General features: G+C 37.4%; 1 protein-coding gene across 1 annotated transcript; it reads right to left on the bottom strand.

Annotated features, from left to right (window-relative positions):
• Positions 1-2,343: 2,343 nt before the first annotated feature.
• LOC121385068 (glyoxylate reductase/hydroxypyruvate reductase-like) lies at positions 2,344-15,384 on the bottom strand. Its single transcript, XM_041515604.1, has 3 exons — positions 15,171-15,384; positions 5,768-5,938; positions 2,344-3,392 (listed from the first exon to the last, which is right to left on the bottom strand). Exons 1-3 carry the CDS (start codon positions 15,382-15,384, stop codon positions 2,791-2,793), a joined length of 987 nt encoding a protein of 328 aa, XP_041371538.1. The 3' UTR covers positions 2,344-2,790.
• Between the last annotated feature and the right edge of the window lie 2,093 nt (positions 15,385-17,477).

Genomic DNA, 17,477 nt, shown 5'->3' with positions numbered 1-17,477 from the left:
ACATGATACACATCAACGTTCAGAATGGGTTGTGTATAACATAAAATGCAAATTCACTTCTGCAACATTATATACAGCACTAGTAAATGTTCAAAAAATAATAATATAATAAAATAAAATAGTACCATCAAAAGAGGTAATTACAATAAGAAACGCTGCTTAACACACATTTTACATATTATTCATCAAGAGGTTGTTGTTATTATGGACAATTGTCATGTAGTATTAATAATTATTAAAAGTAGTGGATATAATGTTTTTGTAATTAGAACTGTATATAGTGATTATTTAAAATTATATATTATGTTGTTATTGAATGATTTTTGGGGGGTTGGTGTTCGTTTGTTGGTTTGTTGAATTAAGTTGTACAGACGTGAATTAATTTTGTGTCACATTTTGGTAACCTTAACCACCGTTGTAGGATTCATCAAAATATAGGCGGGATTATCACACAAAAGAAGAGAGTGGGAAAAAAGCCGCCAACGACACTGAAATACGCTATAGGGTGTATACTACCAAATCAAATCCCATAGATGACAATAGTATCATATGTGGTTAAAACTCCTACCTACAGCGTATCAATCGACATATATACCCCGGATATAAATACTATCACCCCTCACCATTAAAGTAAATCAGAAAAAAATTGGTGATATATCTGCTCATTTCAGAGATAACGGGTTGCGTTTATGACTACCGTAGTTCCGCACAAAATCTGAGTACTTTTTTACAGGTATCCAATACATGTTTCAAGCACACAGCTGCTAGGCACAGTAGTACTAGATGATAGATGAAATAAAATTGCGTACAATTTTTGTCCAGATGAAACTAATGTTTTTTACAACTTACACACTCATATTTATCACCAGAGGACTTGTGGTATTAACTGTTCTATCAAACGTACACCTCGAACTTTGACCAAGCCGGAAGTAATTTGGTATAGTACTACCTACATAACATTCAATTACACAATTTATTGAATATTTCATACATTAACATCAACATTTGGAATAATTTTAATATATACACCAGGGCATTACTCGATTTCGTAAAATCTAGATGACGTAAAATCTCGATGTCTTATCAACCGGGTTCCTCATGAATATTCAGTAAACACTCGGTAGTTGACGACTCGCGCTGTCTACGATCTAGACTCTCCCATTACGTGCTTTCAGAAATCTAATGTTGCGACTTTACATTTGTTTAAATTTCAATTACACAATTTATTAATCATTCAGTATATTATTGAATATTTCTTACATTAACTTCAACATTTGGAATAATTTTAACATATACACCAGGGCATTACTCGATTACATAAAATCTCGATGACGTAAAACCACGATGACTTTACATTTGTTCAAAGAATTCTTGGAGAAACCGGTTTCCACCCAGTGGCAGCACATTTGAATTCTTATATTATCGAGTTAACTACGTGCAGATTATGTGTGAAATCTTAAATTTCTACTAAATTATCACAAATAAATTAACAAAACTAACGAAATATTCCAAATATAATAATGAACCTTTAATATTTCTGAAGTTATAACATTAACAGACATTTTTTTTGGTCAACTGTTGTCTAAGTAATACACTGTACGTGTACCTGTATGTCAGTCCATACACTGTACGTGTACCTGTATATGTCAGTCCATACACTGTACGTGCACCTGTATATGTCAGTCCATACACTGTACGTGTACCTGTATATGTCAGTCCATACATTGTACGTGGGGGCGGGATGTAGCCTAGTGGTAAAGCACTCGCTTGATTTGCGGTCGGTTTGGGATCGATCCCCGTCGGTGGGCCCATTGGGCTATGCCACGTGCCAGCCAGTGCACCACGACTAGTATATCAAAGGCCTTGGTATGTGTTATCCTGTTTGGGGGATGGTGCGTTATATAAAAAAATATCTTGCTACTAATGGAAAAATGTAGCGGGTTTCCTCTCAAAGACTATAGATCAAAATTACCAAATGTTTGACATCCAATAGCCGATGATTAGTAAATCAAAATGCTCTAGTGGCGTCATTAAATAAACCAAACTTTGTATACATTTATACGTACATACAAACACCAGGGAGGGGGCGGTGGTATACCCCCTTCCCCGCCACAATAAACAATAAGAACAAAGGGCACAGTAAATAGGATCTTCTTCTGCTTGTTAAAATGAATGAATGAATAAATGTTTAACGACACCCCAGCACGAAAAATACATCGGCTATTGGGTGTCAAACTATGGTCATGCAAACAAATAAGTTGATGATCAACATCAATATAAACATTCAAGATTTAAATAAAAACAGTGTAAAGAACTGTGCACAAATACAAATATCACAGATCGATACTGACTTTAACTCAAAATTTCAATTTGTGCTGTATTGGCCATTCTCAAAGAGAATGTTACACGCCTGTACCACGGTGAGGTTACAGCACGCCCAGGGGTGCTTGTTAAAATGACCACTTTGGACTAGAAGCACAATTGGTAAGGGCGGGAAAACTACTCTCGTGCCCCCTCCCTAGCTACAACCCTGCACACAAAAGCAAGCATTGTTTATAGATTTAAATGAAAGGATACTAGAGTTGGAAATCGGCTGGAATTTCACAATCGATCACCTGTCATAATCAGTTTACACCATTTTTTTATTACAGAATCGGTTAGAATTATAATGAACATAAGAAGGATTTGAATTATATGACGTATGGATTTTTATAATCGATTATAACACCGGTAGACCTAAACCAATCAATATTCGATTGTTATAAATGTACAAAACATTCAGTTTACATTTTACACAGCCGGGGCTGGTAATTTTTCGCCCTTTAACCCAGCCAAGATGTTATCTGCTGTCAGTTTAATCATCCTACATATTGTAGCCTGTGTAGCGCTACTAATATGAGGGACAATCAGGCAATTAGCGAGAGAAAGCAATCTGTGATTTGTTGGCAGCGGCTCAGGGGAAGTGACGTCAAGCCCCGCGGCGGAAATGAAGTCATTCTTCAACGCGTCATACAGATCGTCTTGGTTGACGAGGACGCCTCTGGAGACGTTGATAAACATGGCGGATCTCTTCATTTTCTCAAAAACGGATATGTCGAACAGTCCTTCGTTCTCTGGATTCATCGAGCACGTGGCAACTAGGATGTCAGACTCGCGAACCAGGGTTTCAAAGCTGACGTATTCAGCCCGTATTTCGCCGTCAACATCCTTCTTCGTTCTAGAATTGTACAGGATTCGGCTGGGTCCAAAGGCTTGGAGCAGCTTTGCAACTCTGGTTCCGATTCGTCCCAGACCAAATATGCCCACGGTGGAATTTTTTATGTCACTTCCGCACATCCACAGTAAATCGGCATTTCTGGTACCCCACGTTCCGTCAGTTACGGCTGTCAAACCTGGAAATACATGTATATTCAACAATAAAACACAGTATTTCCAAGTGACATTAAAATTTTAAGCAAAATAAAATATATTTATTTATTATTGAACTGCCTCTTTGATACACTATGTATTTCAAAAATATGCGGTTCACGTGATTTTAAAATTGCGTAACTGACACGCGAACAGAACAACGGTTCTCGTGAAATAGTGTGTCCTGTACACATACTTGATAAAGTTATTCCAGAATGTGTAATGGTCTATCACGTAACCTAATGGCGGTTCGCCTGAATTTAAAACTTGTGAAACCAACACGCGAACAGAACAAGGGTTCGCGTGAAATATTGTGCTCTGACTTCCGATTCAGGGCCCATGTTTTTGAAGCTATCTTAGCGCTACGAAATTATAAAACCATCGTAGGGTGTGACGTCACTACAGCACACGCCAAAGTGACGTCATTGCTTACGATGATTTTACGATTTCATAGGCTAAGATTGCTTCGAAAATATGGTCCCTAGGTCGCGAAAGTAAACTAAAATAAATATTTGGTCCTACCTAGTAAGATAGTATACAGACGGAAAGAATGAAGTGACCAAATTTAATGCACTATGATAAAAAAAAGAAGAGAGTAGTTATGCTTTTATAAAAATATAAATATGTGATGTGGGACTGAATGTCAGTACCGTGGCACTGACTACCAGTAAAGGGACATACCCTAGTTTTTAAACACTTAGGCATATTTTTTACCATTAGAGCCGTTTTTGATAAGTGAAATCATACTTTTCTTTGATTTTATTGTTTAGATTATCCACTTCCGTACATTCAAAGTGTTTTTGGTCCCGTAACAATGTTAACTTCCTGGGCCCCGTTCTACGAAGCGATCTTAGCACTACTATCGCCGTAAATACCTACTATCGCCTCCTTAACTTTGTTCTACGATCGCCAGCCCGTTTCACGACGCAGCGTAGCTTACTATCGTCGTAAATTACTGTGAAAATTTACAATAGGTACGAGGCAGTTGTAAGCCACTAACGTAGCTGTGAAATGGCAGTTAGATGATCATTTGGTAATTTTCTAAGAAGGCTACTAACGTTTTGTGTAAAAATGGATCTAATATATACCAAATACCTTAAAATTATGAAACTCGACGTTAGGTGAAAAACATTCTAGGCCATACGATCTTCACACGAAAATAAGGGAGATAACTCTCATGTTTTATGAATTCGGCAATTATCGCCAAGCAAATAAACTGATAAAGTTACTTCATGGATGTACGATACCAATGCATAGATCCAAGATGTTCCGAAAAGTCGGTAAACTATTTATTATTTAACTAATTCGCACTTCTTCACAAAGAAGATTTTAATCATTAAAGGTGCACTTACGACTACAATAAGGTTGCTTTGTGAAACGGTTGTAACGTTTACGATGCCAGTTGTAAAACTCACCTTATTTCACTATAATTAATCTTAGCTACGATTCTTTCGTGAAATGGGGCCCTGATATTCCTCGGATGACGGGTTTGGTTGCAGTCAATATTTGTATTCCATAGGCGCACGAACCCCCTCCCCCCCCCCCCCCCCGCCCCTTTGAGCCAGCATGGGTTTTTTAAAACTAAAAATATAATAAAAATCGAAAACAAAAAATTGCTCATATCTCGATTTGTGACACTCGTATAGGTTAAATTTCGGTCATCAAATAGTTTAATGACTTTTTCTGTTTTATATTGCGCTTTGTAATATGATTTTCGGTATTTCAGGACTGGTGGTGGCGAAAAATAACCGCAGGGGATACCGGGACTGATCTATATGCTGAATAAATTGCCTAAAATACCTTAGTAAATGAGCTTTAAATTGCCTTCCAAAATACACTAGAATGCAGCATTTGGCTGCTAGAAATACTAGCTGGCAACGCTTCTGTATTCTCTTATTTCTCTCCATCGGTATATTTCCTTCTGTGTCAGGGCTTGTAGATTATGGTAGCCCCACTCCCATGGCTAGTGATATTCAATGTTGGGCTAGTAAATAACTACTATTGCCATGCCCGACGGCTAGTGGAAATTGTTTTGGTCAAATGTTGCAGTTAAGTTTATTTTGTAATATTTTGTAAATATGAATATCCTGCCCTCACCTCAACACCACCCCCCCCCCCCCCCCCCCCCCCCCCCCGCCCCAATGTTAGTGTGTTTAAGCTCTATATCCCTCTTTAGGCGACATATCCGATTATTACTATTATTTAGTAAAATTGCATTAACTTAAAGTAAAGTAGGGCTAGTGAATTTTTAATCGTGGCTAGTAAAACATGTTAATCACTAATCCCATGGCTAGTGGGTTTTATAAAAAAAAAAAAATTATATTGAAGCACTGTTCTGGGTACTCCAATATAATACAACCTTGTTTATATTTTCTGGCTGTAGCAAGAATCAGTCCTATTGTGTTCTCGGCCACGCTGTCCGTGAGAACTCCTGGAGTGTAACCAACAGCAACGCCGCGACGTTTACATTCGTCCAAGTCCACGTGGTCCAAACCCACAGAACACGTACCTATCACTTTCAGCTGGGGACCTGGAAGACAAGGGACACACATCAGGGGCCAGTTGTTCAAACGTTAAAGGGACAGTCCTGAGTTTGCTGCCACTGTGAGATGCTTAGGACTAACGGATCCTTCTTGATGAGACAAATTACATATTAAAACTATTTTCTTCTTTAGAATATCAGTATTTGTATAAACAAGGAGTTTGTGGTCGCCCTAATGTTTGTAGTAGCCCAAACCGCATTTTACTTCCCAATGATTTCGCATATACGAAATTTTTTTTAAAAAAAATAGATTATATATATATATATATATATATATATATATATATATATTAGATATATAGAAAGAAATGTTTTATTTAACGACGCACTCAACACATTTTATTTACGGTTATATGGCGTCAGACATATGGTTAAGGACCACACAGATTTTGAGAGGAAACCCGCTGTCGCCACTACATGTGGTACTCTTTCCGATCAGCAGCAAGGGATCTTTTATTTGCGCTTCCCACAGGCAGGATAGCACAAACCATGGCCTTTGTTGAACCAGTTATGGATCACTGGTCGGTGCAAGTGGTTTACACCTACCCTACACCTTGCTGCCTGTCGTAAAATAGTAGCCTATGTGGCGACAGCGGGTTTCCTCTAAAAAAAACAGTGTCGGAATGACCATATGTTTCACGTGCAATAGCCGATGATAAGATAAAAAAAATCAATGTGCTCTTGTTGCGTCGTTAAATAAAACAAACTTTACTTTAAGTTAAAGTTATCTCAACCAGTGGTTAACTGATATTTTCAAAACCAAGCACTGAATCAATACAAATAATGACTGAAAACATAATGTTGAAACCTGACAACCAAATCTTAAGTTTATTTTGTATTTGTGCAAAAATAATTAAAAGGAACTTTTAGACTAACCAAGAGTTCATTTAGCTAATAGTTCTGCAGCAGAGGCTGAAAGAGAGCCTTAGTTTTTATTAACCGGGGCCGGAAGTATAACATTTGTTACTGTGGCTGAAATTAATCTCTAGGGTGGTGAGTTCATGAAAATATAAGATGACATTTTCTAAAGTTGGTAAGAACAAGATGGCGGCCGTTTTTCAAAATGGCCGCCAGTCATCATAAAAAGTGTATATCATCAGAACTACAGCACTTAGAAATGTGATCTTGGCGTTAAACTAGATGTTTATGGGTTCAATGATGAGTGCATTAAAACTCTTTCTAATACTGTCCGATACGGTGTTGACTAACGGTGAGGTTACAGCACACGCAGGGGAACTACAGCACTTAGAAATGTGATCTTGGCGTTAAACTAGATGTTTATGGGTTCAATGATGAGTGCATTAAAACTCTTTCTAATACTGTCCGATACGGTGTTGACTAACGGTGAGGTTACAGCACACGCAGGGGAACTACAGCACACGCAGGGGAACTACAGCACTTAGAAATGTGATCTTGGCGTTAATCTAGATGTTTATGGGTTCAATGATGAGTGCATTAAAACTCTTTCTAATACTGTCCGATACGGTGTTGACTAACGGTGAGGTTACAGCACACGCAGGGGAACTACAGCACACGCAGGGGAACTACAGCACTTAGAAATGTGATCTTGGCGTTAAACTAGATGTTTATGGGTTCAATGATGAGTGCATTAAAACTCTTTCTAATACTGTCCGATATGGTGTTGACTAATGGCTGACTAAAAGGACGATAATTATGGTATGGAAATCTAAAAATATTTGTAACATGACTTAGAAAAACCTAATTTCATGTCAAATGTTACTTTTAGATTCTTGCTAAGTTTAGTTAGCATGTTTTAAACATTATTAACATAAAATATAACTGCAAATTGTAAATAATTGTATAAAATAATAAATCAAGATACCGACATATGTCATACTATTGATCAATGGCTCCCCAGTGAAAAGGCGCTGTTGTAATTATACACCTATCGGCATCCACAAATACCTAACCACTATAGCCTGAATAAATACACGAATGGATGAATTAGTGAGTGTATATTTGAATGAATGAATGAATGAATGAATGAATGAATAAATGAATGTTTAGTAAAACTCCAGGATAAAAAAAACCTTGAGAGTTGTTGACAAAACGACCTCAATGTGTTGTACATAATACATAGCACATACTACTGTCATCAGATTTCTTCTCAACTGACCTCAATGTGTTGTATATAATACATAGCACATACTACTGTCATCAGATTCCTTCTCAACTGACCTCAATGTGTTGTACATAATACATAGCACATACTACTGTCATCAGATTCCTTCTCAACTGACCTCAACGTCTTGTACATAATACATAGCACATACTACTGTCATCAGATTCCTTCTCAACTGACCTCAATGTGTTGTACATAATACATAGCACATACTACTGTCATCAGATTCCTTCTCAACTGACCTCAATGTGTTGTACATAATACATAGCACATACTACTGTCATCAGATTCCTTCTCAACTGACCTCAATGTGTTGTACATAATACATAATACATAGTACATACTACTGTCATCAGATTCCTTCTCAACTGACGGGGTCGGACGTAGCCCAGTGGTCAAGCGCTCGCCTGATCGATCCTCGTCTGTGGGCTCATTGGACTATTTCTCGTTCCCGCCAGTGCGCCACGACTGGTATATCAAAGGCGGTGGGATGGTGCATATAAAAGATCCATTGCTACTAATGGAAAAATGCAGCGGGTCTCCTCTCTTAAGACTACAATATGTTACAATTACCAAATGTTTGACATCCAATAGCCAATGATTTTAAATCAGTGTGCTCCAGTGGTGTTGTTGAACAAAACATAATTTAACTCAACTGACATAACTTCTGTTGGTGGATCACATGCAACAAAATAATCTGGTCCACCCCTTGGATACATCTGCATGCTGCTTTGCAAGGTTGTCCAATGTCAAGACATTAGAACTTTGAAGTACATGTGTATATAAAAAAGGGTCGTCTGATGCACACCAGGAAGTTCAGTAATTTTGGATCAATTAATGGATATAGTCTGTTTCATCAGTTTTGGTAAACCCTAACCATTAAGTGTTTTCTCGAAATCAAACTTGGTAGAATCTTCATTAATGGGCATGGTTTTATCGCTATGTCAACTGGTTTCAGTGCAGTCTACATGTGCACGTGTCTTCAGCTGGTGGCCTTTTCTTTGCAAAGACACTCTTCTTATAGACAATGTCTCACTGAATATTGTTTAACACTGCGCAGTCAGCGTTACTGAACAGGGCCCAAGAAACCTGGTAGCTACTATTTGTATTCCTAAAACAATATTTCCTGTGTTCCAAGGTTTTGAACGACTAAAACTGTTCAACGTTCTGCATTATGATGCATTAGTGTTTCCCATGATCCTGGAAAGAGCTCACAGTGCTGTAGCCAGTTATAGGCAGGATACAGAAATCATATTACAGTGCTGCATACACTTTAGCTGGTCATAAATAGCAGGTGCTGTTATACCAGGTATGACTGGAATATGTTCTTTCGTTGCATGTAAGGCGATATACAAGTGGTTCTTTACTCTAACTATACTCGTATTACGATAATACAGAAGCAATACGAGACATCACTGCTTATTACAATGTGGTGTGTTCCATTTCCTGAAGGACATTTTGCATGTAGCACAATTCTGATGTCAGCCTAATTCGTGTTTGAATATATTGACGTCACAACTGCCATATTTTGTAATATTTACTTGTCTTGTCCTGTTCAACGCTGAGACACAGCATCTTCGTGCCGTTCAGACTAATACCTAGACATTTGACCATGTACTTTATATAGACATATGTGGGCTTTGCTTATTATTATTATTATTACTATTATTATATGAAAACAATATATGCCAGTCTTAACAGATTTACATCAACGCATGCTATATATGACCAGCTAAGGAATAATCAATACAATATCATTATTTGGCTGTTACAGGTCAGGTCATAGGGCTTTACGTGCATATTCAGAGCAAGCTGTTGTAGCGCACGCCTATCCTGGGCACAAGAGCCGACCTCGGCCAGCTTCTCTGTGCAGGACAGAAAAGGTGGGGTGGGAAGGAGGGACCGCCTGCACTGGCAGGTGCAAGGGAGCACCAGCAGCCCGACCGTGGTCGGTAACAGGCGGAGGGGGGAGGGGGTAATGGAAAAGGTGCGCAATTTTGATTTAAGGAAGTTTGGCGCAATTTTGATCGGTTGGTCAAAAAGAAAAGATCGAGAGCTAACACAGATTTTGAATTTAGTGAGTCGAGAGTAGCTCGTTAATTAGACCTATATGATGCTGGGGTGTCTCCCTAGGTTGCCCACAGGGCCCTTAAAAAGGCTGTGGCACGGAAAATTTTCTATTTAATGATGAAGAAAGTTGACCAGTTGCAGTTGATTGCAAACTTGGGAACACAAGGGATATTGTTTTTGGAAGAAAGGTTGGTGGCCACCAAATGTTGGATCCCTGTATGAAAATGCATATTGCGCTTCGCTAAACAATCTTCAATATTAGATTGCCAGTAAGAAAAGTGTGCTTGCAAATGGTAATTCCTTGGTAAAGTTGCATATTGATAAAGTTTTCAAATTTAGTTCACGGACAAATCATACATATAAATAAATGAAATGTATAAAGATTCCACTTTCTGAAACAAATGTAGTGTTCAGTTCATTTTTAAAATGGCTTACTAGATTATTGACAAAAACGTTTATGGTTTTGTAGGGATAGCATCTCGTCAGTCACATTTTTGTCTCAACAGTTACACTAGAAAATTAAGCAGTATTAAAAGTGAAAGAGATATTTCTCTTAAAACTGATCTTAATGCAGAATTGCAATATGCAGTTAGTAAAAGGGTTGTATAACAATATATTTCTTTTAAGCTGAGATAGTAATTCCAACTTCAGTACACTCTGCCAAAAGACGTTGTCCGTAAATGCCCCATATGTTTTCTTAACAAGACGAATCAAGTTACCATAAGGTTTTATAATTTTCTGAAAGATAAATACTTCCCATTTAATAGAGAGAGACCACACCATTATTTATTTAAAGTTTAAAAAAAATATCCTATACATATATTGAATTATTGATCAAATGTCCCATAAGTCACAATGTAATTCACCAAATAAGCTACCCAAAATGAAGACCGCTTTAACCTACATAGCAGTGGTGATTCTACCAGCTGATGACATCACGAGACGTCACCACACCCAACGTGAGTTTTGAAATGCTGTCAAGAGTGGTTTTGAAAAGAAATTTTTTTTTATGGGTATGTGGTACCCAAGCTAATGAACCAGGTTTGATGTTACCCAAAATTGCTGAACAACCTGATACAAAAGTGACTGCCCATTTCTTGTGCTTCAAAGAAAAGAAAGAAATGTTTTATTTAACGACGCACTCAACACACTGTATAGGTACGAGGCAGTTGTAAGCCACTAACGTAGATATACAAAATGGATCTAATATATACCAGATACCTTTTATAAAACTCAGTGTTCGATGAAAAACATTCTGGTCCATACGACCTTCACAAGAAAATACGGGAGATAATTATCATGTCTTATGCATTTGGCAATTATCGCTTAGCAAATAAACTGACAAAGTTACTTTATGGATGTCCGATACCAATGCATACATCCAAGATGTTCTGAAAAGTCGGTAACCAATTCATTATTTAACTAATTCGTACTTCTTCGTAAAGAATATTTTAATCATTAAAGGAGCACTTACGACTACGGTGCCAGTTGTAAAATTCACCGTAAGTCACTACAATTAACCTTAGCTACAATTATTTCGTGGAACGGGGCCCAGGACCGTATCGTATGTTGGGGTGAAAACAACTCGTAAGATAAATGGTATCTAACGGCCACTCATGTAGTATTCTTTATTTAATACATTTTGTGATATACAATTTACATGATCATAATGATATATGAAAGTTTGTTTTGGTTAACGACACCAGTAGAGCACATTGATTTATTAATCATAGGCTATTCGATGTCAAACATTTGGTAATTTTAACATTTAATCTTAGAGAGAAAACCCGCTATATGTTTGCATTAGTAGCAAGGCATATTTTATATGCACCATCCCACATATAGGATAGCACATACCACAGCCTTTGATATACCAGTCGTGGTACACTGGCTGGAACGAGATATAGCCCAATGCGCCCACCGACGGGGATCGATACCCGACCGACCACGCATCAAGCGACCACTTTACCACTGGGATACGTCCTGACCCCTACTACCAAACAATGTCACACATTACTACTAAACAATGTCATGCATTACTACAAAAAATGTCACACATTTCTACCAAAGAAATGTCACACATTATTATCTTGCACCGTCACACATTAATACCAACCAATGTTATACATTCTTACCAAAACAATGGCACACATTACTACCAAAACAATGTCACAACCTCATTACCAAACAATTTTACACATTACTTCTAAAAATGTCACATATTACCACCAAACTGTCATATATTACTACCAAAGTCACACATCAATACCAAACAATGTCACATATTACTACCAAACAATGGCACACACTACTACAAAACTGTCATATATTATTACCAAACAAAGTCACACATCAATATCAAACAATGTCACATATTACTACCAAACAATGTCACACACTACTGCCAAACTGTCATATATTATTACCAAAGTCACACATCAATATCAAACAATGTCACATATTACTACCAAACAATGTCACACACTACTACCAAACTGTCACTTATTATTACCAAACAATGTCACACATCAATATCAAACAATGTCACATATTACTACCAAACAATGTCACACATTACTACCCATGTCACATATTACTATAAAACAATGTTACACAATATTACCAATGTCATATATTATTACCAAAGTCACAGATTACTACCAAACAATGTCACACATTTACTATATAACAATATCACACATTACTACAAAACAATGTCACACATTACTACCAAAACAATTTCAAACATTTTTTACCAAACAGTGTTACAAATTACTACCCAACAATGTCACGTATTACCATCAAACAATGTTAAATATTACTACCAAACAATGTCACACATTACTACCAAACTGTAATATATTACCACCAAACAAAGACACACATTAAATTAATAATACCAAACAATGTCACATATTACTACCAAACAACGTCACACATTACTACCATTGCCACATATTACTATAAAATAATGTCACACATTAATACCAATGTCATATATATTACTACCAAACAATGTCACACATTACTACCAAACTGTCACATAGTATTACCAAAGTTACACATTACTACCAAACAATGTCACACATTACTACCAAACAATGTCACACATTAGTACCAAACTGTCATATAGTATTACCAAAGTCACACATTACTACCAAACTGTCATACAGTATTACCAATGTCACACATTTCTACCAAACAATGTCACACATTACTACAAAACTGTCATATAGTATTACCAATGTCACACATTACTACCAAACAATGTCACACATTACTACCAAACTGTCATATAGTATTACCAAAGTCACACATTATTACCAAACTGGCATATAGTATTACCAATGTCACACATTACTACCAAACTGTCATATAGTATTACCGATGTCACACATTACTACCAAACAATGTCACACATTACTACCAAACAATGTCACACATTACTACCAAACAATGTCACACATTACTACCAAACTGTCATATAGTATTACCAAAGTCACACATTATTACCAAACTGTCATATAGTATTACCAATGTCACACATTACTACCAAACTGTCATATAGTATTACCAATGTCACACATTACTACCAAACAATGTCACACATTACTACCAAACTGTAATATAGTATTACCAATGTCACACATTACTACCAAACAATGTCACACATTACTACCAAACTGTCATATATTATTACCAATGTCACACATTACTACCAAACAATGTCACACATTACTACCAAACTGTCATATAGTATTACCAATGTCACACATTACTACCAAACTGTCATATAGTATTACCAAAGTCACACATTATTACCAAACTGTCATATAGTATTACCAATGTCACACATTACTACCAAACAATGTCACACATTACTACCAAACAATTACTACCATACTGTCATATAGTATTACCAATGTCACACATTACTACCAAACAATGTCACACATTACTACCAAACTGTCATATAGAATTACCAATGTCACACATTACTACCAAACAATGTCACACATTACTACCAAACAACGTCACACATTACTACCAAACAATGTCACACATTATTACCAAACTGCCATATAGTATTACCAATGTCACACATTACTACCAAACAATGTCACACATTACTACCAAACAATGTCACACATTACTACCAAACTGTCATATATTATTACCAATGTCACACATTACTACCAAACAATGTCACACATTACTACCAAACTGTCATATAGTATTACCAATGTCACACATTACTACCAAACTGTCATATAGTATTACCAAAGTCACACATTATTACCAAACTGTCATATAGTATTACCAATGTCACACACTACTACCAAACAATGTCACACATTACTACCAAACAATTACTACCATACTGTCATATAGTATTACCAATGTCACACATTACTACCAAACAATGTCACACATTACTACCAAACTGTCATATAGAATTACCAATGTCACACATTACTACCAAACAATGTCACACATTACTACCAAACAACGTCACACATTACTACCAAACAATGTCACACATTATTACCAAACTGCCATATAGTATTACCAATGTCACACATTACTACCAAACAATGTCACACATTACTACCAAACAATGTCACACATTACTACCAAACTGTCATATAGTATTACCAATGTCACACATTACTACCAAACAATGTCATACATTACTACCAAACAATGTCACACATTACTACCAAACAATGTCACACATTACTACCAAACAATGTAATAACTCTGAACTTTGACCCGGAACTCATCGATTTGATAGCGTGCAATCTCTATAGCCTACATAAAGTGTGGTGGCGGATCCACAAACGGATACTTGACAAAACCCCCCTTTCCGGAATCCACCAGATAATGCGGTGAGGTAGGGGGAGTGGGGGAAGAGGTGGGGGTTGAGATGAAGGGCCGCAATAAAGTATAGATCGAACTACATACATTTAAAAACTCCAAAAGAAATTGAGCTTGCCCCTTTAATACCTGCCGCGTCCAACAGTTTTGCGTCCACGACGATTTTCGTAGAAAGAAAGATAGCGTCGGGTTTCAGTCGACGTACGGCTTCGACAACATCATGTTGTGACATCGTCGTTGTCGAGTCCCACGGCGTGACATCGCAGTACTCTGTCAGTTCCCGGATAGGCTCCCGGGGGAGGAGAACTGCGTTAAAGACTAACGGTCGCGATCGTTCGCTCATGTTGTTCACGGTTGCTACACGCCAACAGAATTTCTATTTGAAATAATGTTAACATCCCAGTCTCCCCTTTTAAAATAATTATTCGATGCTATTTTTCTTTACCAATAGCTGAAGTATTTTTCGTGTTGGGTTGTTGTTAAACATTAGTTAATTAATTAATTTTTTCATTCAATATTATTTTAAAGTTTATTTTGTTTAACGACACCACTAGGGTATACTGACTTATTAACCATTGATTGGTTGTCGAACATTTAGTAACTGACAGGTAGTATTTAAGGAAACTCCCTTAATTTTCCATTAGCAGCAAATGGATATTTTATTGTCCTTTCTCACAGACAGGACAGTGCATACCACGACCTTTGATATGCCAGTGGTTGGGACACAGGTTGGGAGGGGGAAACCCAATCAAGTGACAAGAGATATTTTATATGCACGTTTCCATAGACAGAACAGTGAATACCACGGTCTTTGATATACCAGTCATGGGGCACTTCTTGGAGCGGGGGACGGGACATAGCCCAGTGGTAAAGCGTTCGCTTGATGCGCGGTCGGTCCAGGATCGATCCCCGTCGGTGGACCCATTGGGCTATTTCTCAACATATTTTATTTACGGTTATATGGCGTCGGACATATGGTTAAGGACCACACATATATTGAGAGAGGAAACCCGCTGTCGCCACTTCATGAGCTACTCTTTTCGATTAGCAGCAAGAGATATTTTATATGCACCATCCCACAGACAGGATAACACATACCACGGCATTTGGTATACCAGTCGTGGTGCACTGGCTGGAACGAGAAATAGCCCAATGGGCCCACCGACGGGGATCGATCCCAGACCGACCGCGCGTTGAGCGAGCGCTGTACCACTGGGCTACGTCCCGCCCCTGAACTATATTAGGATGCTACAACATATAACAACACGACAAATTATTATTATTGCAGGGCGTCTAGATTATGATAGCCCCACTCCCATGGCTAGTGATATTCAATGCTGCGCTATAAAATAACTACTATTGTCATGCCCGACGACTAGTGGAAATATTTTGTCGAATGTTGCAGTTAAGTCTATTTTTTAAATATGAATATCCTGCCCCCAACCCCACTCCCAATGTTAGTGTTTTTAAGCTCTGTCTCCCACTTTGGGAGACATGTCCAATTATTAGTATCATTTAATAACATTGTTTTCACGTAAAGTAATGTTGGGCTAGTGAATTTTTAATCGTGGCTAGTAAATTTTAAAAACCACAGATCCCATGGCTAGTGGATTTTATAAAAATTGTAGAAACCAGGTATTGGATCCGCGCATATCAGCATTATCGGGAAATACCCGTGAGTTTATCGCCATTCGATTTGACGCGTGCGGCCCGGTTAAACAAATTATGAAACATCGGTTGGAATTAAAGCATCCACACTGGATAAGATAAACAGAACTGTATTTACTCTCAGCTCACCACTCTGGGATACACAGAGGTGATTTACAAACACGTTGTGTAGCTGCATTAATACAATGCGATTCGTGATTAGTTTGGCAAGTGAAAAAAGCGACCGCATGCGTGTCTAATATATATCTAGACCTCTCCGTTTATGGATGCGATGTACCAAAGCAGAAAGCTCGAATATTTACGGAGTAAAAGCAGCTGCGCCTCTAATTCGTTGATTTCTTTTTCTTTTTTTAAATTATTATTATTATTTTAGGATATTTTTTACCATTTTAGTCTGTTTATTTTATTGCAGATAAAAACTGGAAGAACAAAAACACTGGTTGATTATTTGTGTAAATACCATCATCCATTGCTAATAAATAAATACTAGAGGTAGTTGTCGGTTGAGTTTGGTTGAGCTCGGTAAATAGTACGACCCGTAGGAACAAGTGCAAGGTACCCTAAAAAATGGAACAGCAATTTTCAGCAAAATTTGATGGTTGCTAATTAAAATCTCATAAATGGTTTGTGACACACAGTTTATTCAACCATTTTTCACAAATGATTAGTTTACTACCCAATCCTTTTGTGTGTTATATATTATATGCAATAAAATATGTTTTCAAGTCAAATTAGGGTTCTTTTTATTATTATTAAAGGCGCAGACCC

The sequence above is a fragment of the Gigantopelta aegis genome, chromosome 11, assembly GCF_016097555.1.
Source record: "Gigantopelta aegis isolate Gae_Host chromosome 11, Gae_host_genome, whole genome shotgun sequence".
NCBI lineage: Eukaryota > Metazoa > Mollusca > Gastropoda > Neomphalida > Peltospiridae > Gigantopelta > Gigantopelta aegis.
The sequence above is the reverse complement of the archived record's forward strand: the minus strand, read 5'-3'. Positions and strand labels throughout refer to the sequence as shown.